At 58.9% G+C, this 27,050-nt stretch overlaps 5 protein-coding genes across 5 annotated transcripts; 3 read left to right on the top strand and 2 right to left on the bottom strand.

The window, feature by feature from the left end:
* Nucleotides 1-233: 233 nt before the first annotated feature.
* Nucleotides 234-4,930, top strand: HRG_05629 (ABC transporter domain-containing protein; the record flags this gene model as incomplete). The annotated part of the gene is made up of 13 exons (XM_044864100.1): nt 234-356; nt 437-542; nt 607-691; nt 749-803; nt 875-1,210; nt 1,353-1,523; nt 1,592-1,686; nt 1,745-2,462; nt 2,517-2,687; nt 2,745-4,171; nt 4,231-4,349; nt 4,416-4,852; nt 4,904-4,930. 13 exons carry the CDS (start codon nt 234-236, stop codon nt 4,928-4,930), a joined length of 3,870 nt encoding a protein of 1,289 aa, XP_044720632.1.
* A 2,559-nt stretch (nt 4,931-7,489) lies between these two features.
* On the bottom strand, nt 7,490-10,857 carry HRG_05628 (fungal specific transcription factor domain-containing protein; the record flags this gene model as incomplete). Its single annotated transcript, XM_044864099.1, has 6 exons — nt 7,490-8,564; nt 8,613-8,737; nt 8,806-8,940; nt 9,013-9,032; nt 9,101-9,862; nt 9,948-10,857. 6 exons carry the CDS (start codon nt 10,855-10,857, stop codon nt 7,490-7,492), a joined length of 3,027 nt encoding a protein of 1,008 aa, XP_044720631.1.
* Nucleotides 10,858-15,730: 4,873 nt separating this feature from the next.
* Nucleotides 15,731-17,110, top strand: HRG_05627 (FYVE zinc finger domain-containing protein; the record flags this gene model as incomplete). The annotated part of the gene is made up of 5 exons (XM_044864098.1): nt 15,731-15,900; nt 15,943-16,023; nt 16,084-16,252; nt 16,304-16,480; nt 16,541-17,110. 5 exons carry the CDS (start codon nt 15,731-15,733, stop codon nt 17,108-17,110), a joined length of 1,167 nt encoding a protein of 388 aa, XP_044720630.1.
* A 2,035-nt stretch (nt 17,111-19,145) lies between these two features.
* On the top strand, nt 19,146-23,780 carry HRG_05626 (c2 domain-containing protein; the record flags this gene model as incomplete). Its single annotated transcript, XM_044864097.1, has 5 exons — nt 19,146-19,334; nt 19,397-19,706; nt 19,759-22,406; nt 22,467-23,201; nt 23,253-23,780. 5 exons carry the CDS (start codon nt 19,146-19,148, stop codon nt 23,778-23,780), a joined length of 4,410 nt encoding a protein of 1,469 aa, XP_044720629.1.
* A 649-nt stretch (nt 23,781-24,429) lies between these two features.
* Nucleotides 24,430-26,281, bottom strand: HRG_05625 (uncharacterized protein; the record flags this gene model as incomplete). The annotated part of the gene is made up of 2 exons (XM_044864096.1): nt 24,430-25,169; nt 25,252-26,281. The coding sequence occupies 2 exons, from the start codon at nt 26,279-26,281 to the stop codon at nt 24,430-24,432; spliced, it is 1,770 nt and encodes a 589-aa protein (XP_044720628.1).
* Between the last annotated feature and the right edge of the window lie 769 nt (nt 26,282-27,050).

Genomic DNA, 27,050 nt, shown 5'->3' with positions numbered 1-27,050 from the left:
AATTTCGTCGCCCAAGGTACCATTTACAGTACACAGCAGGGCAGGCGCCATCAGGCAGCAGAATCCAGGGGGCAGGGGGCAGGTGGCAGATGGCTGCGGCATATATCACGGCAGGTGCATCCGACTTGGATCTTTCCCAGCTTCCTCGTCCTCGTCTTCAGTGACAATCACGCCCAAAATTCGACACCGCCGGCTTCAATGGACGTCGCACCCGCGCGCACGACGATAGCATCATGAGCCTCGACGAAAAGGCCGTCTCGGCCTCGACACCAACCCGCCCCGCGAACGGTTCCCCGATCCCAGAAGCCCAAACCAAGCCCCGACCCGAGCGAACGGCAACCTTTCAAGACTACCTCGTGCGTCTCAACCTCTCCCGAGCCTCAAGTCGTGCCCCGTGGCCGCTGACCTCTTCCTCCCTTTGCTTTCTGCGCTTTAGCGAGTCTTTAGCTATGCCAAGCCATGGGATTTCGTTGCATACGCTGCCGGCGTGCTGGCCTCCATCGGCGCGGGCATCACCCTGCCCCTGATGAATGTCGTCTTTGGTGAGCATGAGCCGCTCCACGACGACGTCTGGGCCTTCAAAGGCTAATGGCCACCGTTCCGCAGGCAAATTCGTCGGCAACTTCACCGCCTTTGCACCGCAGACTGAAGCCGACAGAGACCACTTTCGCGCCATGCTGAGCCAACTATCGTGAGCCAGCCCAGCATCCACTGAGCACGCACATGCTGACCGGCTATTCCTTGCCAGCCTGTACATGTTTGCCCTCTTCGTTGTCCGCCTCGGACTCAACTACATCAACAAGGTATTTCGCGCCAGTCTCTTCAGCCGATGGTAAATTTGGGTTGCTGATGCCCGAGCCTCTGCTGCCACCAGCTGTGTTTCCGCATGATCGGCATCCGCCTCTCATCCGCCATCAGGCTGCACTATCTCGAGCGTCTCTTTGGCCAGAGCATCCATGTCCTTGACTCTATGCCTCCTGGCTATGCAACAACTACAATCACCACCACCAGCAATGTGCTGCAGCTGGGCATATCGGAGAAGCTCGGCGTTTTTGTCGAGTTCATGGCTACCATTATTGCCGCCATCGTCATAGCCTTCGTCAATAGCTGGTCTCTCACACTCGTCACCTCTGCAGCCATCCTCTTCATCCTGTTGACTGTCAGCTTGCTGTTACCCTGCATCGTCAAGTATCAGGGCCGCGTGGCAAAGGTCAGAGCCCTTCACCCCCATTCTTGACAAGAGGGACAGTGGGTGCTCCTGGGCCGAGTTTGTCTCGCCGAACAATCAACCCGAGTGAGATACAAGTGAAAAGCAGGAAAATTCAAACGCTGACCATGCTTGCCCACTGCAGGCCGAATCAAAGTCCTCGGCCGTCGCGAGCGAGGCCTTGGCCAGCGTCCGGATGATCATGGCGTGCGGTGCCGAGTCTCGTATCGCCGCCAAGTATGCCGTCCATGTCGAAGAAGCCAAGCGACATGCACGAATCACGAGCCCCTTTGTGGCTCTCCAGTTTGGACTCATCGTAAGTCGCCTCACCACCTACCTCCCCTCCTCTTGTTTCGGCTGCCAGTCTGGGCTAACATGCTTCAGTTCTTTGCCGCCTATGCCGCCTTTGGCCTCGCTTTTTGGTACGGGGCAAAGTCGTACATGGAGGGCCGCCTGGACAATGTTTCCACGGTCGTCATGTGAGTTTTACATGTCGGGTTGTGGTGCGATGCGGACATGCCGCTCACCGAGATTTAGTGTCCTGTTCTCCGTTATGATGGTCGTTTTCTCCCTCGAGCGCGTCTCCACGCCTCTGCTGGCCGTCAGCAAAGCCACCGTGGCTGCCTGCCAATTCTTCACCGTCATCGACGCTCCCCAGCCCGACAAGGGGCATCTTAAGGCTCCTCAAGTCTCTGCAACGGATGACATCGTCTTGCAGAACGTCACCTTTGCTTACCCGAGCCGGCCACATGTCAAGGTTCTGGACGACCTGGACCTCCGGATCGAAGCCGGCAAAATCACGGCCATTGTCGGTCCTTCAGGCTCCGGCAAGAGCACGATAGTCGGGCTGATTGAGAGGTGGTATAATTTAAAGGAACAATATGTCATTGCCAAGGCCGTGGAACAGAAAAAGGACAAGAAGGGAAAGAAAGACAAAGACAACCCCGAGGACCAAAATGATGAAGACGATTCCGGCGCAGCTGAGCCCGAGGAAACCGGCCCCCCAATCAAGCTCAATGGAAGCATCTCCACCTCGGGCCACCTTCTCGACGAGATCAACCTCAAGTGGTGGCGCTCGCAGATAGGACTCGTCCAGCAAGAACCCTTCTTATTCAACGATACCATCTACGTCAACGTGGCCTACGGACTCGTGGGCACCGAATGGGAGCATGAGCCCGAGGACAAGAAGCGGGATCTTGTCAGGGAGGCTTGCAAGGAGGCCTTTGCGGACGAATTCATCGACAAGCTCCCGACGGTGAGTCGACAATGACCGCCCCTAGCACGAGTGGGAAGCTGACGAAACCATCAGGGCTACGACACAGTCGTCGGAGACAGTGGTGCCAAGCTGTCCGGAGGCCAGCGTCAGCGCATTGCCATCGCCCGGTCCATTGTTCGGAAGCCCAAAATTCTCATCCTCGACGAGGCAACGAGTGCCATCGACGTCCGCGGCGAGCGCATCGTCCAGGCGGCACTCGACAGGGTTGCTCAGAACCGCACTACCATCACCATCGCCCACCGTCTGTCAACGGTCAAAAAGGCAGACCGCATCGTCGTAATCAAAAAGGGTCGTATGGCTGAGTCGGGCACGCACCAGAGCCTCATTGCACAGGAGGGAGGCATCTATGCCGCCCTCGTCAACGCCCAAGCCCTCTCCCTAGGCGAGCCAGCTGACGAGGCAACCGACGATAGCGACGGCAAGGATGGCGAGAACTTGCCGCTGTCGCGCAAGACAAGCCGTGCCATGTCGCTCGTCCACGAACCAGCCGAGGGGAAGCAGGAGAAGCAGCGAAACATTGTTTCGAGCTTCGGGCTGCTCCTGTACGAGTCGAGAAAGTACTGGTGGCTGATGGCACTGACCATCTTCTTCGCTGCCTGTTCTGGGGCTGCCGTCCCGCTGCAGGCCTTCCTGTTTGCCCACGTCGTCATTGTCTTCAACTACACCGGCTCTCAGCTGGCAGCGGAGAGTCTGTTCTGGTCCCTGATGTGGGTGGCACTGGCTGTTGGCGTCGGCCTCGGGTATTTTGGCTGCTTCCTCTCTTCGACGCAAATGGAAACGATTGTTCGCGCAAAGTTTCAGAAGCAGTACTTTGAAGCCATCCTGCACCAGAAGACGGCCTTTTTCGACGACGAGGACAACTCGCAGGGCACCATGACGGCGCGTGCCTCCGGCGACCCCAAAAAGCTCGAAGAGCTCATGGGCTCCAATATGGCCAGCGTGTACATTGCCGTCTTCAACCTTTGCGGATCCATTGCCATTGCCTTTGCCTTTGGATGGAAGCTGGCGCTCGTGGCGTGCTGCGTCGTCATGCCCATCAGCATTGCGACGGCGTACTGGCGCTTCAAGTACGAAATCGAGTTTGACAAGATGAACAACGAAGTCTTTGCCGAGAGCTCCAAGTTCGCGTCGGAAAGCATCGGTGCGTACAGAACCGTGACGTCGCTTACCCTAGAGGGTCCGACGTGTGAGCGCTTCGAGAAGCTTTGCCGTGGCCATGTGGCCAAGGCCTTTCGAAAGGCGCGATGGGTCAGCCTGCTGTTTGCGCTGTCTGACAGCACGACCATGGCCTGCCAGGCCCTCGTCTTCTACTACGGCGGCCGCCTCCTGGCCACGGGCGAGTACCAAGCCCTCAACTTCTTCGTGTGCTTCATGGCGACGGTGCAGTCGGGCGAGGCAGCCGGGCAGGGGTTGAGTTTCGGGCCCAATGCCGCCCAGGCCACGGCTGCGGCCAACCGCATCCTCAACGTCAGGGAGTCGCGCTTGAGTGACGGTGCCTCAACAAAGGAGACAATTCCCGATGCTCGAGGGGGCATGAAGATTGAGCTGGACAACTTGCACTTTACATATCCCACGCGCACCCTGCCCGTGTTCCAAGGGCTCAGCTTGACGATTGAAAAGGGGCAATTTGCGGCCCTGGTGGGCGCCTCGGGCTGTGGCAAGACGAGCATCATTTCGCTCCTGGAGAGGTGGGTTCTCTTGGTCGTGAGCCGCCGACTTGATGGACTGACTGACGGCTGCTTGATAGGTTCTACGATCTCGATAAGGGGCGAATCCTATGCAACGGCAAAGACATCACTGAGGTCAACCTGCATGCTTACCGGGGTCACCTGTCGCTCGTCGCCCAAGAGCCGACTCTCTTTCAAGGTGAGAATAACACAAGTTTCTGTGACAATCTCTGGCTGAGGCGTGTGTTGACGGGTCTTGATGCAGGCACCATCCGGGAAAACATTTTGCTTGGCGTCGATGAGACGACGGTGACCGATGCGCAGCTGCACCAGGCTTGCCGGGCCGCATCGATACACGACTTCATCGTCTCCTTGCCCGAGGGCTACGGTACCAATGTCGGCTCGCGCGGGGTGACGCTGTCTGGCGGCCAGAAGCAGCGCGTCGCCATTGCCCGCGCCCTTGTGCGTGACCCAGACATTTTGCTTCTCGACGAGGCGACCAGCTCGCTTGACTCGGAAAGCGAGAAGCTTGTGCAGGAGGCCTTTGAGCGTGCCGGCCAGGGCCGCACCATGGTTGTCGTGGCGCACCGCCTCGCCACGGTCCAGAACGCAGACGTCATATTCGTCCTCGGCGAGGGGAAGCTGCTGGAGAAGGGAAGCCACGCGGAGCTACTCAGGCAGAACGGAGTGTACTGGCAGATGGTAAGTTGGCCGGCTTTACTGGAGCTTCATCGCTGACGTGTGTCATGACAGTGCCAAAGCCAGGCTTTGGATCGGTAGATGCCAAGGACGGGAGTAGGGGAGGAGAGCCGATCACCCTGATGGCTCTGCTAGGCAAATGGCCTGGCCTTTGAACGCTATTCGCAACGTTGGCACACTAATGATGCTCTTCGCAAACGGCATACCGCGGCACACCGCATGACCAGTGGAACCACTTGAGCGAATAGAAATGGCTCATAGGGAGTTGATTCACTGACAAGTTCAAGTATGCAAATGACGGCGCAGCGCCCAGCCTGACTTTGGCGGCTGCAAACACCCGCGCTGTTGGGTATTTTAAGGGGACATGCCGGTCACTCGCCCAACTTGGCTTTCTTCATCCTTCAGCCATCGTCCATCACGATGCATATCACACACTTTGCGCAGCCTTGCTCAGAGGCAGGATGGCCTGGTCTCTTAACCCTCTTTCCAACGTTGGCACACTCATGATGCTTTCTTTAAACTAAAGAACAGCTCAGGCAGCTCATCACCCTCGACGGAGAAGGGAACAAAGCCGAGGTTGGGGCCATCAGAGAAAAGGCCATGTTGAAGTCGGAGGAGTGGGATGGCGTCGCACCCAGCGAGACCGATCCAGCACAACACCTCATGGCAAACCCGCTTCGACCCAGTGAGGAGCAAAGGGATGAAACCCGGCGAAGTAAGCGGCAGCTTTAGAGGCGTTGCGCCCGCCTTCGGTGCAGGACGGCTTGGCAGAGCACCCCGACCCACGCCTACCCGAGGGCGCCTACAAGTTGGGCCATATATTTCCCGAGGCCATTGACCGGTTGAAGGCCAAGCTGCCTGGGCGACGCTTGTCGTCGAAGAAGTCTTTAGAACGGGAATCGGGATCGGCTCAACACCCGACGAGCTTCGCTATCCTTGGGCTGAATGACGAATATCGGGTATTTCACTCATATCATGTCTTTTCTCGATCTCAGGCGTTGGCGATTGGATGGGATTGTGCGAACGGAGCACTCTGGCGAAAAAGGCGCTACGGGCGATGAGGACTTTCTGCAATAAGCATGGTCAACGACCCGGTCTGGGCGAAGACTTGGTGGACGCGAAGGCCTTCGTTTATTGGATAACGGCCCGCTTCTCCAGACAACTTCAATATCTGAAGGAAAGGTTCGAGTCAATCAGCAGCTGCGACAATATGCGGAACCAGACTGTCCTAGCAAGGCTGGACCGACGGGGGCTACCGATCATCCCATGACTAGATCTCCTCTAGTAGTATCCGTTTGTAAAGGTCCCGACCATGGCATTGCCATGCTCTTTGGGGCAACGACCAAAGAGGGTACGACCTTCGATCCACTAGAGCATATCGATCTTGCCAAGTGCACGATTACCGTTGAGACCACCATCAACCGCGGCATAACCTGGGACATGATCCGCTCCAACACCAATAAGGTCCCTCTGAGCCATCCACTCTGGGCATTTTAAAGACTTACAATGTGTAGGGTTAATTGACTTCTATAATCAAGGCTATCTACGACGTAATAAGAAGCCCCTTGCGCAGCTTTACGCGGCGTACCTGCGCTCTTTGGTGTGAAGAAGTTGGTTTTACGAAGTACGTCTGATTACTATCAATTGCTGCATATGTACTAGACAAAAATAGATATAACGAGTCAATCAAAAATCGCATAATAATACTAGCCCGGTATTTAAAACTCAGAAGAGTAGGGCGTTAATTCAATGCTTTCCTTTACCTTTTCTTGTCTTGGGATAATAACGAAGATAGTTAGGAAGTTGTCAACACCATGGTGAATAAAAAGACATCCATTTTCGCAATTCCTCAACCTCAGTGCAGCCAGAGTGCCTTGCAGTGTCACGACACCATAATACCTCAGGAAAACGCGGTAAGAAGCTCAAGAAGTGGGAAGAAATCGTTGCTAATTAGAGAATATCACAGAAATATACCGCGACATTTATCAAATGCATGTATAGAGAAGCACATCTAAAGAAGTACTTTTTCTTTCAACGTCACTAGTAAAGATTCCTGTCCATGACTTGGCCCCCAGGCGCCCAGCCAACGGGTAGCAACTGGTGCAGCGACAGCGTCCATAAGTTGGTCGCATATAATATGGAGACCCCCGCGAGAAGAGCAGGAGGCCCACTTACGGGACCAACAATCGGCATGCCCGGAATGTTCCCAGGTCTTTGCCGGTAAGAAGAGCCTCGACAAACTGGTCAACGTCGTCCATTCAAGCCAACGACGATTTAAGTGCGGGAGAGGACAAGGGGGTTTGGAGAGATGAGCTGCTCGGTACAGTCCCAGACCAGGACGTCTCATCACTACTAGAGGAATTTGTACAACGTAGTGAGACGGCACAAAAAAGTGGCACGCCTGAGAGGTGGTGGGCGATGCAAGCACGCGTGGGTACGCGCAGTGTGGCCCGTTGGCCACCGAGTGTCATTGGCTAGTTTTCTCCTCCACCTCTTTCCGGAGCGCCCTCATCGCGCGCCCTGATGCAAAGCCGCCGACTTTGACGCGTCTGCTGCAGCGTTGCTGCCCAAGGCCGGCCTGATGGCCTCCCAAGCCTAGGTAGGTAAGTCCGAGGTGTAGCCAAGGACGGCGGCACTCCTTCACCCGAGGCCGACAGCCCAAGCCGCATTGCCGAGCTGTCGCATGACATGGCAGAGATTCTCGACAATAGGCGGCAGCTCCTGGCAGCGCGAAAAGTTGGAACGCAGGACGTCCTGAGCAATCTCCATGCACGCCCGCGGGTCCAGCAGTGACGCTTCAGCCGCCGGTGCCGATACGCCGCCGCTCCCCCGAACCGCCGCCGCTGGCGTAGGGCCTCTGATCAGCGGGCGACCCTGACCGAGGCTGACGAACCTCTGGGTTGCGACGGGGTCGGAACCGTCGATAAAGACGGGCTCGGCGGCAAACCGCGTCGCCGGCGCGGGCTGGCGGCGGTTAGCCCTGGCCACGACGCCGTACGTCCACAGCGCCAGAGCGGCGTGGTGGACGGCGACGGCGTAAAAGTCCGTTAGATGGTCGGGCGGAAACAGCTTGGCGTGCCGGAGCACCTGCGCCGCGCACCACGCCGCCGACCGGGACTCGCCGCTCGCCGCCCACTGCTGTAGCACCGGGTAGATGCGCCGCGCCTGGTCCTCGCCCTCCTTGCCCGAGAAGAGCTGCATGTCGTCGAGCGAGACGTGCAGGTTGAGCATGAGCAGGTTGAGCAGCAGGTGCTCCCGCGCCGACATTTCCGACCACTCGGCCGTCATGAGCTGGAAGCTCTGCAGGTCCTTGACCAGTTCCTGATGGCGTGAGTTCAGCAGCAGGATGGCGTTGCCTCCCCCCCGGCCATTGGCGTAGGAGCGGGTCCGATGCACCGAGCTCAGCTGGCGATACTCGAGGATGAGCGCCCAGAAGCCGTGCAGGAAGATGGATATCGAGTACTGCACGTCCAGGCGCGAGTGGTTCTGCGTCAGGAGATGCACGTCGTGTAACAAATCGCCCACCGACGGCGCTCTCTTGCTCTGCTCCGCGTTCCTCTCCAGATATCGCTCCTTCCATTGAACCGCATTTTCAGCCAGCCACAGCTCCCTTGCTTCCGGAAGCGGGAGGGAGAGTTCAGAGTAGGAGATGCAGAGGTTCGTCAGTGTCGTCATGGACGTCTGCGCCTCCCGGACGTAACAGTGGAAGACGAGCCTGGAGTCATGTCAGCCAGGGCATTATCCCGGGCGTTTCCTGACAAACCGTTTCCACTGCTCCCGCTCAACCCACGATTTCCACTTTTTTTTCAGGACCTCTCCTTCGTCGGAGGGATCCATCACAGTCATCGGGTACTTTGACCGCTGGAACGTACCGCGATAGCGCATCATCTAGAGAGATCATGAGATGATGTCGCGGAACACCGGGAGAGGAGAGGGCGAGTCGGGGGGTCCCTTACCGTCACCGGAATCTGGAGATGGCACTCGGCAATCTCCATCTTTCTCCGGTTACCACTAAAGAGACCGAGGTCCTGGACCAGAATCAGAGATTGCACGAGGCCTAGCCGCTGAATGGTGGTGTTGTTTTCCTCAAACTGCGCTCGGGGGGTCAGCCTCCAAGACGAGAATGGTAACGGGGTGACGCATTGGACACTCAGTTTTCGTACCCGGGTTGGTATGGTAATTCCTATCCGATGAAAATGTGAGCATGCGGCGCCCCCAGGCAGTGGAGTTTTACCTCGACAGACGACTTACGGACGGCTTCTTGCACGGCAAACCCAAACTTGCGCAGAGTGGGCATGGACGTCAGCGCCGCTCCCACGGCCGCCGCCATGGCTATCCACTCGGGCCACTGGTCGTTGAGCTTGAAGGTGGGAAAGTGAATCCATTCGTCGGCTTGGCAGGCCTGGGCGGCGAGGAAGATGTGCACCAGCGTGTCCATGACCTCGACCGTGGGGAAGGACGCAGCAACGCGGTTGGTCATGGCGTTCTGGCGGCACGTCGACAGCACAATAGCCAGCACGCGGTCGCGTCCCGGCTGCTCCAGCGTCTCGGCCACGACTCTCTCGAAGCCCCTTCCCCTCATCTGAAGCTGGGCGCTGCACGTGTCGGTGGCCGGGACGGGCAGGAAGCTTTGCTCCTTGTACCCGCTGTCGTTGTTCTTGGGATCCCAGCGCCAGGGAGACTCGGTCCATGCCTGCACCAGGTTCTGCCGCATCTGAGATATGTCGGCCGAGTTTGCCGAGCCAGAGGCCACCTCCTGCACGGACAGGGTGCCCTCGACTATGCCGTCCAGGTTCCAGTGATCCAGTAGCCCAAAGTCCATGTCGGTCAGCTCCAGGTTGGCATTGTTGCAGAAGTCCAGGGGAGCGAGGCCCTGCGAGTCGGGAAATTTGGACGGGTCGTAGGGCTGTTCGTAGAGAACGTCTCGCAGAAAGTCGAAAAAGGGGTCCCAGTCCATGTCTACGATGACGTTGGGCGGCTCGAGGGACTGGGGGTTGTGATGGACGATGTTGGCTGCGGCCGGTCAGTCCATGTCCAGGCGGCCGCAGCGACGATGGCGAAAGGGGGCGAGACCGCCTTGGAGCGGCGCATAGCGTACCTTGTTCGACAGCCGTGTCTGGCGTCGGTAGCCGACTGTTGCTGTCATCGGGTTTGTAGGATGTCGAATGCGACAGGGGAGTGCTCTTGGCCGTGGCAGCGTCCTGGCTCGACACGTAGCCGCCGAGGACAGATCGCACTTGGCCCTGGGAGGCGGGCGAGTAGGATCCCCCTCGGAAGTCTCCGGAACTGGAGACGGGGTTGGGGTCGGCAGTGGAGGTGTGAGCGTTGGCAGAGAGGTGAACAAGGTGCATGGCAGCGGCGGATCCCGACTCGGAAGAGACGCAGACGAGCTTGCGGCCGAGGCAACGGCGGCAGGGCTTGGCCTCGTCGCACTTGACACGGGCTGCTGCACACGGGCGGCATGCCTGGGTCACGCGGCCGGCTCCAGGGGAAGAAGCTGTGCGGCGGCGCTTCTGAGGCGAGTCGTTTTCGTGGTTGGCGACGTGCCTCCGCAGCAGGTCCTTGCGCGCAAACGACTTGTGGCAAATGTCGCAGATGAAGCGGCGGCCGAGGGTGTGTGTCTGGACGTGCCTGACGAGATGCTCGGGGCGAGAGTAGGAGCGGCCACAGTCGCGGCAAGCATAGAAATTGTTGCCGTGGCCCTTGGCGGCCGACGACGGCGAGGACTGCTTCTGCTGCTGGGCAGGAGGAAGAGCCGGGGCTTGGGCCGACGAGGCGGGAGCGGCAAAGGTCGGGGCGGGGACGGGCACGGACTCGGCAGGAAAAGACGTAGCCGGGACCGACGTTGGCTGGGCAGCAGCGGGGCCACCGGGACCAGGACCGGCGATGGGAAGGGCGGCCGACAGTGCTGTGTGGTGGGAGAAGACGGATGCGGCGTCGAGGCTCGTCGGGACTGGCGGCGGTGGCCGAGGAGGATCGAGGATGTGGGAGAGGGAGGGGCCGGCCATGGCGAGGGCCTTGGGGGGTGGAAGCAGCAGGAGAGGCCGGCCGGCAGAATCGGAAAGGAAGGATTGGGCGAGTTCGGAGAGGCGATGGTCCGGAGGCGGCGAGAAAGGAAAGGCGAGTATAGAGGGGGAAGAAGGGGGGAAGAAGGGGGGAAGAAGGGTGGAGAGAAAATGAAGCCCGGCGGGAATCACATGGACAATCAATCAATCAACCAGCCTGCCGGGAGAAAGTCGTGGTGGATCGGACGCGCGGCTGGAGGAGCTCTCTGAAGGAGCTCAACAGGGTGAAACCGCGATGGTGTGGTCGGTGGTGCCGTGGTGAGAAGCGCAGGTAATTATGTACGGAGTAGTAGAAGTCGACGACGACGACGCTCAGGTGGGGGTCCCAGTGCATGGGCGTCGAGGGGCGTACGGATAGAGGACCATGGATTGGGGAAGAAAACAGGAATGGAAAAGGAAAAAAGAAAAAGAAACCAAAAGGGGAGGCTTCTCGCGGAGACGAGGTGAGAGACGAGGTCCAGAGCTGACGAGGAAAGCGCCGGACTCGCACCTGTCCAAGGACAAGTTGCAGGGGGCCAGGTACTACGTGTGTTACCTTTTTAGCGCCTTTGGCTCATGAACGATGAAGCCTGGCACCACCAACGCCCGTCCATTGCAGCGCATCCACAGCGGGCGAACGGCGGGCGGGCGCTACGTACAGTGGGTTGGGTGCAATCGCGCCAGTATGTACATACAGTACGTCGGCCGGCTGAGCCAATGAGGCCGTTGTGCGCCCGCACGGTAACTCAGATCCTTTTAGATCCAAGGTAATTAGGATAGATAGATCTGGACCTGCCACCTTTCTCCTTGGGCTGCACCGTAACTTAAGGTAATTACTGCAGCGCCCCAGAATGGGTATTCGCCCCTGACATAGGATGACATCGTCGAGGATGACTACAAATCCACTGACGCTGTACTCCTTCCACGTCTGTATACCAGTAGCTAGGTAGTTAACTTACCCATGCAAGCGAAGTGAAGATGGACAGCATCAAGGGTGTACTTCGAAGAGCGCGCACCTTGCGACTCTAGGTATATCGTACATCCAACACGGCACATCCAGCCCTAGGACGCGGCTGCGGGCAGACGCGGGCCATCGTGCTCCGGGCCCTTAGTATAGAGAGTCACTCATAAAGGGCTCCTTCGTGTCGACAGACCTGTGGCCCAAACGTCCAGGAGCTGCCATCACTCGAAACCTCGTCTTGCTCACTCGAAGCCACGTCTACGAGGTCCCATCCCGTCCCATCCCGTCCCGTCATGTCGCGGCAAGCCGTTGCCCTCGGCGCCGCCATGGAATCAGATGCCGGAGCCGAGAGATCCCTGGGTCGGGGCTGCCTTGGTTGGCCTCGTCCTCGTCTTGATCATCTTTTAGAATCTCGGAAACAGCCTTTCCCCGCGACGAGGGCTTTAGTGAGAAGAACTCTGGGGCGTCTGCCAAGAAGCTGGAATCTCACCCTTCTTCGCTTCACTCTTGGGCGAAATCCGAGATTGAGACTGAGGTCAGGCCAGGGGGTACCGGGGGCAGAGCTATAGGAGTTCGCTCAGAGTCTTCAACAGGAAATGATGGATGAAGACCTGCTGAGGATGATGATCCGACCGTTTGGCCTCATCGTTCTTCCGCCCGTCCTCTGGGCAGCGCTCGTCCAAGCAGCCACGATCGGATTCCTGGTCGCCGTCACGTCCAACGTCGGTACGGCCTCCAAACAGGCCTATTCTTTGAAGCCATACCGGGGTGGGCTGTGCTTCCTCTCGGCCATTGTCGGGTCCCTGCTGGGGGTTCCTGCAGGAGGCCGACTAGGCGACAGGTAGCCGACCATCTGACCAAGCGAAGTGGGGGCGCCAGGGAGCCCGAGATGCGAGTGCCGGCCATCATGGTCTCGGCCGTTACCTCTCTTGCCTCCCCCTTGGCCCTGGTCCTGTTTGGTGTGGGGATGCAGCATCGACCACACTGGAATTGCCGGACCATCGGCCCGGGCCTTTGTAAGTCACGGCTACGCTGGGCTGGACAACGACTGCAGTTTATCAGACGACGACAGTAAACTTTCAACCACGCAGGCCACAAACGTCTGCCTGATATACGTCACTGTGCCCTCGTAGTCATGGGCTCCACATGCTGGGAGGGTTGGAGGGGGTTCTGCCGCCGTGCTGACCATGTGGCTGCCCCTGCATGTCTGGGGCAAGCGTACCGGGCATAGAAGGCGACCTTCCAGACATCTCGACATGCATGCCGTGTCGGTGTACTCTGCCGGCAAGCGAGCCGAGATGTATGGTCAACGAAGCTGGGCCATCACCAGCCTTCAAGAGAAGGATAGCCGCGTGGTGTTTGCATGAAAAGGTGGCGTGGCAGGGGCGTAATGCAAGTATCTGTATCCGTACCCTGCTCGCGCTATCGAGTTATCGATGGGCACTTGATCTTAGGCCAGTATCTCTCTTTTCTGCTCCTTCCGTGGGAGTCCAGCAAAGCGACCTAGGTCCTTTTGACGGGCAAAAGGCCTTTCCTCTTCCTCCTACCTGTAGCGCCATAATAGCACGTGACTGCGGGCAGCTGCCAAGCAGAAGGACAGGACCTTCACGGCCCTAGCTAGGTACCTAAGTAGATACTTAGCTTAGCATCTCTATCTTCAGTCAACATCACGATGCACCCATTTGGAGTCGCAGCCTCGCGGCAGCAGCCCCTTTGTGCACGACATCACACATACGACCATCTTGGTTGAAAGCAATACTCAATTTATCTCACTTAAACATTACGAAACTCTTCTTCACGCCACCCCAGCTCCTGCAGCTATATGTCCCTACCGGTATGGAAACTCTTCCCATCGACAAGCTTAGGCTCCCCACTCAGCTGCAGGTAATTCGACCTGCAAGAGTAATAAGTCTTTCTGTCCATAAATCTTGGCTGTTTAGGATATGCATTAAATGCTAAGTTCCTTATAGGCATCGTGCCGATTTTTGCGACCTGGAATCTTGATTTTGATAAAGATTAAACCATGCGCAACACTAATCGAGAGCACCAGGCCGAAATCCCCTACAAAGTTTCACTTCGACGTGTCCGATATCAAATTCTTGCTGAAATAGCTCGTTGGGCAGGGTGCGCACTGAGAGCAGACTGGGGGGAAATGGGTGTCGTCTCGCCGACCACCCGCTCTGCCTAATTAGTAGGAGTCTTACTATTTGCACAGACATATTTCTCTATTTGCATAGAATTTCTTAAAATCCTCTCTTTTAATTAGTGGCTAGATCCGCTTAGTAATTAGTACTCGACCTCGTGTATTTTTTAAGTCCCTTAAAAGTCGCGATCTTGCACGTCGCACTCACCTCGCGCGGGGGATAAACCCCCACAGTAGGGCCCCTCCCCAAGGGGGTGCTCGGGTGCGCTTGTTCGTAATCGAGGCCTTCTTAGTAGGTACGTACCTAGGTAAGGCAGCTAAGGGAAGTATAGGCAGTACCTTAAAGTGACTTTAAGGTACTTTAAGTTTAGGTGCTCTTATATGACTATATAAATAGAGAATTTTGTCTATGCAAAATAGTAAGACTCATTAGTATCTGGCCACCTGAAAGTCCGGGGGGGGGGGCATACCTAAAAGGTACAGTAAGGTCGGCGACGTAGGTATTGCTTCTCAGTACGGATAAAATAGTATACTCTCTAATTCGGCCTACGGCGCTAAAATATCAATTGCCTATCCGGCACAGAGCATGCTAGCGTGCCGGACTCAAAGGTGCTCAATTGGCAGCCAGGTAATTTTTCATTACAGTACTAGATGCAAGCTACCTCGGTACGTAGCTTGTCGCCTTTCCCTTTTAGGTGCGCAGTCACCAGCCCCCCTCCCCTCTCCCTCCCCCACTTTCAGGTGGCCAGATAGGCAGAGCGGGTGGCCGGCAGCGTGTGTACCCAGATACCTCACGCAGCCAGTCAGATGACCATTAAGCCCCCTACTACAGTATACGCCAAGGCAGGCAGGCAATGAGCCGAGCCCCGCCGCAAGCCAAAGGTACTAAGAGTGGAGGGGGGCAGCAGCTCAACGCAAGGGTCGTTCCGTCACCTGTCTCCTCACACCACGTCGCTGTCATCCACCATCCCGTCCGCCCCTTGGACGACAAAGCTACCCGCCTCGCCGCCGCCCGTCGGTTCTGACCATGGCGTGACTCCCGGGCGGAAGCCATCGTTGGCCGTGCCGTATCTATTGGCAGTTACTCATTTAGCTTCCGGCAGGAAAAGGCGCAGCGGCTGATGCATTGCTCGGGCCCCATCTGAAGCGCCACTCCAGAGGCCCTTTGATCCAGCGTCCAGGGAAGCCTTTCGTCTGTCCTTCTCTCCGCGACCGCACCCAGACGACTCGGCGCTTCATGTCCCAGTATGGCCAGCCCTTCTGGCCCGTCACGGCCCATCCCCATCGGTGAGCCAACTGCCATCGATGAAGCTGCCGATACTCTTTCCCCTACCACGTCTTCCTCGACCACCGATGTCCTGCGATCCACCCAGGATTCTTGTCCGTGGCGAACGCATGGGTTTCGCCATCAAGAGTGCTCTCGGTATTTCGACTGCCCGTCTCATATTCTCGAAAGAAGAAACTCGACAGCAGATGTCGGTCAGGAATCGACGGCTCTTCACGGCAGCCCCGCGATGACTACAGGAGCTTCTGACAACGGCAGAGATGCCTCGAGAGACCCGGCTGGTAATATCGGAATGCCTGACGTGCAGCGGACGGAAGACATTCAGTCCCCCCGGGATACAGTCGCGCCTCGGTCCGTCGAGACATCTCTACCGACTTCGTCTGGAATCCTCAGCGGTTCGGCGAGCATAGAACACGGACAGCTTTCTCTCCCTTCTCGCACATCCTCCATGACGCAGAACAACGGTGGTCCATCACGGCCGGACTCGAGGCGTCGCTCCCAGTCTCACGATACACCTGACGAGTACAGGGGGTTAACTCCGCGTACGAGCCGGAGCGGCTCGGCCTTCCGCACGGGTCAGCCATCGGAGGACGACAGGACACTACCTCAGACTCGCGAGCAAGCTGTTGACGGCGGCTCTACGGAATGCATGCTTCCCAGATGGCAGCCGGATGCAGAGGTCACATACTGCCCCATCTGCCATACGCAGTTTAACATCTTCGTGCGTAAACATCACTGCAGGTTCGTCACTCTCGGTATGTCCCTGTTTTAAGGGCGAGATTGGGCTAAATATCAGGGCAGGAAATGCGGACGAGTGGTGTGCAACTCATGCTCCCCACATCGGATAATCATACCTCATCCGTACATTGTGCGGCCTGCGGGGTCGGAATTTTCCATGCCCCCGAGTTTACTGCTAGATGGCCTCGGGGCGGGATACTTTGAGGCCAACGGGCCTTCGGGGGGCGAACGGGTACGACTCTGTAACCCCTGCGTGCCGGACCCGAACACGGCGCCGCCGCAGAGTCCATTGTCGTCTGCGGCAGCATCGCCTCGGTCCTCTCACCAGAGATCGCGGAGCAATCACGGAAGCGTTTACGGAGTTGCGCATTCTACCAGCGCATACGCAGCGCCGTTTCCCGCAGGTCGCGGCGGCGACGCTTATCAGTATTACTCTCCCAGATGGAGAAGCGTCACCATGGTGAGAAGGAGTGCCGCGCAGAGTCACATTCGAGTGCCAGGCTGACATGTCGATGTTAAGAGTCCCGCCGCCCATGGAGGTTCAACGGGCACCAGCTCCCGGATCAGCACAACGTACCATTCTCCCCTCGAGCGCTACCTTGCCGGGGCGTCCTCTAGTACGCCGGCGCCTTCTCGTCGGAATCGGCACAGCTCGTTCGGCGAGGCGGCGTCATCATCGTCGCGGCATCGCGCATTGCCGCCGCCGCCTCAGATTGCCGAGGAGGACGAGTGCCCAATATGTCACCAAGAGCTGCCGTCGCGAGAGCTGCCCGACTTTGAAGCCCTCCGCGAGTCGCACGTTAGCTTGTGCATCCAGGCGCATAGCACCTACGGCAGCCCTCGAGCCGGCGGTGGAGAATCGGCACCCCACCCGGCTCCGCGGCGGACAGGCATGTACACGTATGCAGCGACGGAGAAGGACTGCATTGACGATGCGGAGTGCACGATATGCCTGGAAGAGTTTACTGTCGGAGTGGCCATGGCTCGACTGGAATGCCTCTGCCGCTTCCACAAGGTGTGCATTTCAGCATGGTTCGTCAACCACCCGGGCCGGTGCCCCGTCCATCAGCATGACGGGTTTGGGTTCTAGCGTGTAGATGCAGCGGGTTCTCATGATTCTTTCTTCCGACGACGCTGGTGGATCCGCGCTGAATCACTTATTGAAACTGGAGCAGGCCTCGTGGGCAGTTTGTCGGACGCCACGGCGGAATGGAATTGCGGTAGATGGGCTTGGGATGCATAAGGATCCACAATCACGGCGTTTGGGCGGCCTTTGCCCTCGGAGAGGGAGGGCAAAGGGCGAAATTTGATGCCATGGGCGTAGTCTGTCATGGCCGCGGCTTTTCTTGATGACGAGCATTGCATGCACGGGCTTCATGAGGGGTGGGGGGAGGGCAGATGGCAAGAAAAACCTATACTTTGTAGTCAATTCACCCATTCAGCCATGTCTACCGATCTGGCCAACATTGCGGCGCGTGTACAGTAGATATCGCAGCACAGCCACTGGTGTTGAAAATACGGAGACGTAATCTGATATTAAGTGATGCACAGAAGAGGAGAGCTGAATGGAGGGTGGCTGTGCTCGGCAATCGAGAGCGAGCCGGGCTGTCAAGTATCGCTACGGTACGGTACATACACCACCACCACCCAACGAATGGTCAATGGTTCTGCTGGTGATGCGGGCCAGAAAATCGACATGAGGATCTGCAGAGATGGCGGGCATGTTGTCGGCCAGCATGTCTCGTGCATGCGGCACTTGGCCCTGTCTGTGTGTATCCGCATGTAAGTCATGTCCGGGCTGTTTGTACTACACGCCCTGGAGGTACCAGTGCTCGTACGGATAGGGAGGCAATGGATTGTCTGGCGTTTGCGCGACGGCATTTGCGGCAGGCTAGGTATCAAGTCCAAATGTCCGGACCCCTGAGTTCGCAGCAGACGATGCTATCCAGCGGTGGAAGAGAGGAAACACGGAAGCGGAACAAAGGATGAACCAACAGCTCAAGAGTAGGTAAGGTACCTTAGGTGTATAATGTAGACCAAAGTGGCTGATAGTGGGGAGACAAGTATCTTGGCCATTGCAGCACCAGACCAAAAGGGGTTGTTGCAACAACACTGACGGACGACTCGCCTCAGACTCTACTTATAGGTGACTGAGTGCTCTTATTTTACTGTACAGTACCTACCTAGGTACCTTATGAGGTAGGTAGTGAGTGGGGGCGGGGAGAGAGAGTCGGAGAGGGAGGAGCTGGAAACTGCGCCAGCGGGACCCACCCAACAAAGAGGCCCCACCGTGGCTGGGCCGGAAGCGCGCTGAGGCCAGCCAACCAGGCACGTCGATTTGCGCTACGGGATGCAAATTACGTCGTTTGTTCAGCAGGGCAGGGCTTGGAAAGCTTGCTTTAATCAGGACCCTTCCCCGTCTTTTTCACTCCATTGATACTGTAGGGAGCAGGAAGAAAAAAAAGGTAGAGGTACAGCGCAGTCACCTGTACACCTTCGGTCCATGCATGCAGCAGCAAAGGCAAGCGACGCCATCATTGGACACTACTCTGCATGTACATGCATCGTCCCTCGGGCACAGTCACCTCCAGAAGGCAGTAGCTGCCTTGTTCTGGCGACCGCCACGTTGTCGCGGCACCACCACCACCACTCCATGATCCACTGCCTGCCACAGTATCCGCTGCCTCTCTTCCCGTCCTCCCCTGGTCCGTCCTCACCCTCCCTCTCGGCTGTGTCAGTCCGGCACCAGCTGTCGTTATCATTAGCGAGGAACTGAGTGGCTGGTCGAGCAAGCCACCCGTCGCCCGTTGGATCCAAACGATCAAGGCAGAGAGATAGGAGCTTGCACTTCTCGCCAACGCCCTCGTCCCAGCCCTCGCCACCCACACCGCAGTCACCACCACCCGACTCCCTCGACCGTTGCGCCGCCGCCTCTCCAGAACGAGTCCACGGCTTTGAGCCTCCTCGCTGCCCTCGCCGCCCTCGACTGAGCATTCCTACGTCCTTCCGGCCTTGGCTCTGCCGACGCTCGCCGTCTGCTGGATGCCTTCTGCACGCCCGGCTCTCCCCAATTGACTTCCCCGCTCCCGGCACCTGGTGACGACGCTCGCGCCATTGTCGGCGACATGTCTGCCCAAGAGGCGAGCGAGCTCAAGGCCCGAGGCGTCATCGAGGCCGCCGAAAACCCAGATAGCCAGGTCACTGCCGACGATGCGCGGAGGGAAATCGTCGAGCAGTCGAGAAACGCAGGCGTTGCCGCCTTTTCCTTCGATCCGGATACCAGTCCCGAGCAGAAGCGCGCCCAAGCTCGAGCTGTACGTTGAACCTCTTGACGCCGTCGACGGGGAAGCAGCTGCTAACCGGGTCCTCGGCGCAGGCCATCCCCGCAGAACTCCAGCAGAGCAGGCGTGAAAAGGGCGCCGCCATCATCACCGACCAGGACGATGGCACCGGCCCGGACGAGGACCTCCCCGAGCCCAGCAAAGCCGGCGTGCTCGACGTAGCCACCGACGCCGACGGCAAGCGCCTTGCTGACGGTACCGACCCCGAGGCCAACGAGGCCCCTTACTCACGCACAGGATGGTCGCCCATGATGGGCTGGCCCACCAACAGCTCCATGGAGGGCGAGAGCTTGCTCGATCACGCTACCTGGGTCGAGGATAAGCTCCCCGACCATCTCTTTGGGGGTGAGTATGGCTTGAAGCCTACCCGCCAAACCCCATGCTGACGACGCCGCAGACTGGTATCACAACGCCGCCCTCGTCGTCTTCGCCTGCATCTCGTCGTGGCTCGTCGCTGTCCTCGGCGGCGGCCTGGGCTGGGTTTCCATCATCATGGCCATCTGCGCCACCTACTACCGAACCTCCCTTCGACGCGTGCGACGCAACTTCCGCGACGACATTACCCGCGAGTTAGGCCTCAAGAAGCTCGAGACGGACAATGAGTCGCTTGAGTGGATCAATTCCTTCATGGTCAAGTTCTGGCCCATCTACCAGCCCGTCTTGGCCCAGACCATCATCAACACGGTCGACCAGGTTCTCAGCTCGGCCACTCCGGCCTTCCTCGACAGCCTCAAGCTCAAGACGTTTACCCTCGGCTCCAAGCCCCCGCGCATGGAGCATGTCAAGACGTATCCCAAGACCGAGGACGACATCGTCATGATGGACTGGAAGTTCAGCTTCACGCCAAACGACACAGCCGATATGACGGCCCGCCAGGTCAAGAACAAGATCAACCCAAAGGTCGTCTTGGAGATTCGCATCGGCAAGGCCATGATCAGCAAGGGCCTCGACGTCATTGTCGAGGACATGGCCTTCTCGGGCATCATGCGCCTCAAGATCAAGCTTCAGATACCCTTTCCCCACGTCGACCGCGTCGAAATGTGCTTCCTCGAGCGCCCAACCATTGACTACGTCTGCAAGCCCCTGGGCGGCGATAGCTTTGGCTTCGATATCAACTTCATCCCAGGTCTCGAAAAGTTCATCCTCGAGCAGATACACGGCAACCTGGCCCCCATGATGTACGCGCCCAATGTCTTCCCCATCGAGGTGGCCAAGATGCTTGCGGGCACCCCTGTCGACCAGGCGGTCGGTGTGCTTGCCCTGACCCTCCACGGCGCCCAGGGCCTCAAGAACACGGATAACTTTGCCGGAACCGTCGATCCGTACGCGTCAATCAGCTTCAGTCGGCGCCAGGAGCTCGCCAGGACAAAGACCATCGACGACAACCCCAACCCGCGGTGGAACGAGACGCACTACCTCATTGTCACATCCTTCAGCGACACGCTCGACATTCAAGTATTTGACAAGAACGGATTCCGCAAGTCCAAGGAGTTGGGCGTGGCGTCGTATCATCTCGAGGATCTGGAACAGCTCAACGTGCACGAGAACGAGCGCCTCGAGGTCATTTCCGACGGCAAGGCCCGCGGCGTCGTCTCGTGCGATCTCCGCTTCTTCCCGGTCCTCGAGGCCAAGAAGCTGCCCGATGGCAAGATTGAACCCCCGCCGCCGTCCAACCAAGGCATCTTGCGCTTTACCGTGGAGCAGGCCAAGGACCTGGATGGCACAAAGAGCCTTGTCGGCCTCCTCAACCCGTATGCCGCCATGTTCCTCAACGGCAAGGCGGTTCACCAGACCAAGAGGCTTAAGCGCACAAACAACCCCATCTGGGACAATGGGTCCAAGGAGATCCTCATCACTGATCGCAAGAAGGCCAAGCTCGGCGTCACCATCAAGGACGACCGGGAACTTACGGGGGACCAGGTACTGGGCAAGTATCAGATCAAGCTGGATGAGATGCTTGACTGCATGGAGCAAGGCAAGGAATGGTACCAGCTGTCCGAAACCCATATGGGCCGCGTCAAGATGATGGCGCAGTGGAGGCCAGTCGCCATCTCAGGCGTGGCTGGCACCGGAGGCTACGTTACGCCGATTGGTGTGATGCGCTTCCACTTCAAGAGGGCGACAGACCTGCGCAACTTTGAGGCCTTTGGCAAGTCGGATCCGTATGTCCGCGTCCTTCTCTCTGGAATCGACAAGGCCCGCACCGTCACCTTCAAGAACGACCTGAACCCCGAATGGGACGAGGTCCTCTACATACCCATTCACTCGGCGCGCGACCGGCTCACCCTTGAGGTCATGGATGCCGAGAAGGTGGGCAAGGACCGGAGCCTGGGCCTGATCGAGGTCTCTGCCAGCGACTACGTCCAACAGGCCGAAAATGGCGAGTACCTGGTGCACGACAAGAAGGCGCTTCGGGAAGAAGGCCTGCGGCTCCACGGCAAAGGCATCGCCAAGGGCACCGTGACGTACACGACGGCGTTTTACCCTTGTCTCAACATCGCAGATCCCGAGGAGGGGGAGGAAGAGGAGGAAGGAGCCTCGGTGGCAGCCACTGATAAAGGAGCGAACGGGGCGCCAGACGCGGAGAAGAAGAGTAGCGAGCAACCCAGGACTTCTCTCGACCGATCTCTCAATGCCGGCAAGTTCAAAGCCAGCCTGGACAAGGAGAGCGAAGGGCGGCCGCGGAGCTCGCACTCAACCGCAGGGACGCCACCTGCCGGAGGCCAAGGACCTCCGAAGGTCCGGCTCAGCCCCGAGGAGCTCCTCAAGTACGAGAGCGGGATGCTCATCTTCCGCCTGCTGGAAGCGGAGATGCCAGAGAGCCACAGCCGCCTCGAGGTGTTTGTCGACGACATGGCCTACGCATCGTACGTTTCGTCGACGGCGCCGAACAGGTCCCACAAGTTTGACGAAATTGGCGACTGCGTCATTCGCGAACTCGACGTGTCTCGCTTGACGCTCAAGGCGCGCAAAAAGGGCGACGACAATGACCACACGCTCGCACACTTGGCCGGAAACACCATGGAGACGCTCAAGCAGTGCCTGGTAAGTGCTTGGGCGGCTGAATGCAGACGCCGGGCGCATGACTGACCTGGAAACGCACAGAACAACCCGACGACACTCAAGCTGAGGACCGAAGATGGTAGGGATGGCTGGGTCAAGGTCAGCCTCAAGTATATCCCAATCAAGATGCACCTAGACCCGAGCGAGAGCATCAACAACATGGGAAAGCTTCGGGTCGACGTCTTGGACGCAACCGACCTCCCATCAGCCGATCGGAACGGGAAGAGCGATCCGTACTGCAAGTTTGAGCTTAACGGCCACGAAGTATACAAGACCAAGGTGGTGAAGAAGACGCTGTCACCGGCGTGGAACGAGTTCTTCGAGGTCAATGTGCCGTCGCGGACGGCGGCAAACTTTATAGTCAACGTCTACGACTACGACTTTGCCGACAAGCCCGACTTTCTGGGGTCTGCCATCATCAACCTCGAGTCGCTCGACCCCTTCAAGCCATCCGAGTCCCGGTATCTGCTGGATGGCAAGTCGGGCAGCGTACGCATCCGGATGCTCTTCCGGCCAGACTACGTGACGCGGACCGTGCAAGGCTCGTCTACCTTCTCGGGCACCTTTGCTGCGCCTGGCAGGATCGTCACGGGTGTCGCGGGCGCCCCCATCAAGGGCGGCGCCGCCGTGGCCGGAGCCGTGGGACACGGCGTCGGCCGCGGAGCTTCGTTTTTGCGGCGCGGCATCTTTGGCAAGAAGGACGGGGATGAGATCAACGGGTCGCTGCCTGAAGGGATCGAGGCGCCCGCCGTGACGAGCAACGGCGGCGAAGTCGTGGTCGGCCGTCGGGTGACGAGTGAGGCTGCTGCCGTCCCCACGATTGAGCAGCCGATGTCGCGCAACAACTCGATGGGCCACACTAGGACCAAGAGCATCGCGGCTTCGTCGATGCACAGCGCCGCTCCGGGTGGCGGGTCGGCCGGAACGGCAACCTTTACCGTCGTTGGCGCTTCTGGATACCCGGCCTCGACGGACCTCTATGTCGTGGTCTCGCAGATGGCGCCCAAAGAAAAGGCGGTGGGGAAGACGAAGCACTACAAGTCGTCGACGTCCGAGTGGAACTTCGACGAGACGTTTACGGCAAAGTGCAGCTCGGATGCGCAGTTCAAGATTGAGGTCAAGGGTGATCATTTCATCGGCAGCAGCGACGACCTGGGCGAACACATCTACTTTGTGGACGAGACGGGCAGCGCTGCGCCAAAGGAGCTGGCCGTCGGCGGCGGCACCGTAACTATCAAGAGCAACTTCCAGGCGGCCGAGTTGACTGCGCCCGACACGCCGAGGTCACACCTGCGGCGCAGCTTCCTGGGCAAGCGAGAGGGCCGCTCAAGCAGGGAGACGACTCCGAATCCATAGATTGGGGCAGCCGTCTTCTGGGTCAAGATTTGAGGCGGCGTGGCGTGCAGACGGAGAGGTGGAGGGACAGCCAGCATTGCCTCGCCTTGTTGGAGTAGCGTTTCGAAGTTGCCATTGCCGAGTCGTCGGCGCTCCATGCGCAAGTCTCCTTTTTCTGGCTTCGTTTGTCAAGGTTCTTGTTGTCTCGTTGGTTTAAGGGATGAGGAAGAGAGGCGGAGAGATCCATAACTTTGTTAGTTTCGATATCCTTGATTAGTAGCTGCTATTCACGCCACCTGGCGGTTCGTCACGAGTCTACGCCCCCGGCCATTTTCCAAGTTTTGTTCAAGCCGTGCTCTGTATTTCTCTTACCCCAGGTCGGGGTCTGGAGTGCGGACATGGTAGAGGAGCAGTCACGAGGTGGCCGATGGATTGTTTTGCCTCAACTGCGTCTACTTGTCTACCGCATACACCGCCTACCTCATATATATGTCTTTATATTCCGGGTTAGGGCAAGTGACCGGGTGGAAGAGGATGACTTGCGGCGGGCTTCACCGTTTCAAAGTCGCTACTAGATGGCTCGAGCAGAGAGGATGGCCGGGCGTAGAAGAATTCAAAAGCAAGATGTTTATTCAAGAGCCCGGTCGTAAGGACTCGGGTCTGTGAGAAGCTAAAGCACCAACACGTTCCTCATTGAAGTCGTCATGCCTGTCATTTGCCATTTCACATGTCGGGCGAAAGTGTCAACGAGTTTTCGGCCGCGCCATCTAATAGCCGGGGGTGGGGCCGGGCTCGGGGTCCTTGGGGCCGGGACCTCCATAGCCGGGACCATTGGGGCCGGGACCTCCATAGCCGGGACCATCGTTGCCGGGACCATCGTTGCCGGGACCATCGTGACCGTGACCATCGTGACCGTGACCATCATGACCGTGACCATCATGACCGTGACCATCATTACCGTGACCGTCGTGACCATGACCATCGTGGCCGTGGCCGTCGCGGCCGGGACCGTCATGACCAGGGCCGCTGTGTCCGTGGCCACCATTTCCGTGACCGTCGTGGCCGTGACCATCGTGCCCGTGACCATCGTGCCCGTGACCATCGTGCCCGTGACCATCGTGCCCGTGACCATCATTACCGTGACCATCGTGACCGTGACCATCGTGACCGTGACCATCGTGACCATGACCATCGTGGCCAGGGCCTCCATGACCGGGGCGGCCTCCGGGGTGGCCGTGGTGGCCTCCGGGGCGACCGGGGTGGACGGGCTCCGGAATGGGGCGGATAGGGCCTCCGGGGTTGATGGGGCCGGGGCCGGGGCGGTGGGGACCGGGACGGCCGGGGCGGTGGGTGTGGTGGTGGTGGTTGTCGCCCGCGTAGGCGCCGCACAGGGCGCTGAGGCCGAGGCCGCTGACGTCTGTTTCCAACCGCATTAGCAGACGTCATGACACGGGCTTCTGGTAGTTAAATTGGGGAAGGGGGGAGTGCTCACCAGCGCCGACTTCCTGGATAATCCTGCTAAAGGGGGCGTTGGGCTCGACGCAGACGTCGAAGTTGCGGCGGATCTGGTGGGCAACCTGCTCCTGGTTGCTGCAGACGCACGAGATGAGGTTGCTCTCGCGCCTGTTGCCGGCGCCGGGGGCACACTTGCCGCAGTTGATGTGCTGGGCGTCGTTCCAGAAGCGCTGGAGGAAGCAGCCGCCGAAGCGGGCGAGGTGCTTGCCGAACTCCTTGACGCTCTCCGGGATGGGGCCGCCGCGGTGGTGCCAGTCGGGCCTGCGGTGATCATGGCCGCGCCACTCGAGCTCGCGGTGCTCGTGCTCGCGGTGCTCGTGCTCGCGGTGTTCGTGCTCGCGGTGCTCGTGCTCACGGTGCTCGTGCTCGCGGTGCTCGTGCTCACGGTGCTCGTGCTCGCGGTTCTCGTGCTCGCGGCGCCAGTCGGGCCTACGGTGCTCGTGCTCACGCCACTCGTGCTCGCGGTGCTCATGGCGCCAGTCGGGCCTGCGGTGTTCGTGGTCGCGCCACTCGGGCCTGCGGTGCTCATGGCCGCGCCACTCGGGCTCGCGGTGCTCGTGGTGCCACTCGGGCTCGCGATGCTCGTGGTGCTCGTGGTGCTCGTGGTGCTCGTGGTCCCCGTAGCCGATGTCACTGGGGCCGTGGGGGCCGTGGGGGCCGTGAGGGCCGTGGGGGCCGTGAGGGCCGTGAGGGCCGTGGGGGCCGTGAGGGCCGTGAGGACCGCCGGGGCCATGAGGACCGTGAGGGCCGTGAGGACCGCCGGGGCCGTGGGGACCGTGAGGGCCGTGGGGACCGTGAGGGCCGTGAGGACCGCCGGGGCCGTGGGGGCCGTACGGCTCCGGCTCCGGCTCGTGGTGCTCGGGGCCTGGATACTCAGGGCCGGGTCGCCCGCCGTATCCGCCTTCGGTCTCTTGCGGGGCATTGGCGCTCTCGGGTTGCTGCGGTGCCATGTCGGCGGCCTGGGCCAAGGCCACAAAGGCCAGGGCGACGGGGACAGCGACCTTCATGTTGACTGGGGGTACGAGGATGCGGAGACTGAGAAGCAGGCTGGACTGGATTGAGTGGAGAGAGAGGCGGTGAGAAGCGAGTTGTGGATGAGGATGATTCGAATTGATTGATGGGAAGAAGCAGGGCCATGTTATATAGTCGATTTGCTTTGCCTCCTATTGCCCCGTCTTGACGCTGGCCATCGTCTGGCTGCGGCTCCCGCCATCTCTGTTCCTGTCTGTTCTCTCTTGGACGAGTGTCCCAACCTTGGCATTCTTCGCGCCGTGGGCTACATACCTAGCCATGCCTAGCTGGGAAAGGGAGAGTGAAACTCGTCTGCGCACCAGAAGCCGAGTACCCGTATCTGACCAATCTCGCTTCATGCCTCGGAAACTGACAGAGTCAAGAATAACCACTTGTCTCTTTGTCCATATGGTAACAGTTTCCGGTCGAGGACTTGCGTGGCTGTAGACTCGGTAACCCTTTGCACTTGGGAAGCCGGCTTGTTCGTCCAAGGAGCCGAGGAAACAAACTAACAAGCTGGACTCGGCAAGGGAGGAAACGACAGGCCAAACTAGCCATCGGAGAGACGAGGGCGACACCCGCTGCAGAGACACCAAAGGGGCGGGAACTAAGCGGCCTAGAGCTCTGAAACCCCAGCCCACGTCTATAGACCATGCCCAAAGGGAGCATGATTGGCAATTTCGAAAGCTTCTTCGATGTCTAGACAGATGGTGCAATAGCCAGCCACCATGAAGCATGCGGCCGCTGTCTCTGTTCGACATTCAG

Source organism: Hirsutella rhossiliensis (assembly GCF_020360975.1).
Source record: "Hirsutella rhossiliensis strain HR02 chromosome Unknown scaffold00005, whole genome shotgun sequence".
NCBI lineage: Eukaryota > Fungi > Ascomycota > Sordariomycetes > Hypocreales > Ophiocordycipitaceae > Hirsutella > Hirsutella rhossiliensis.
Note: the sequence above shows the minus strand (reverse complement) of the source record. Positions and strands in the feature narration are given on the sequence as shown.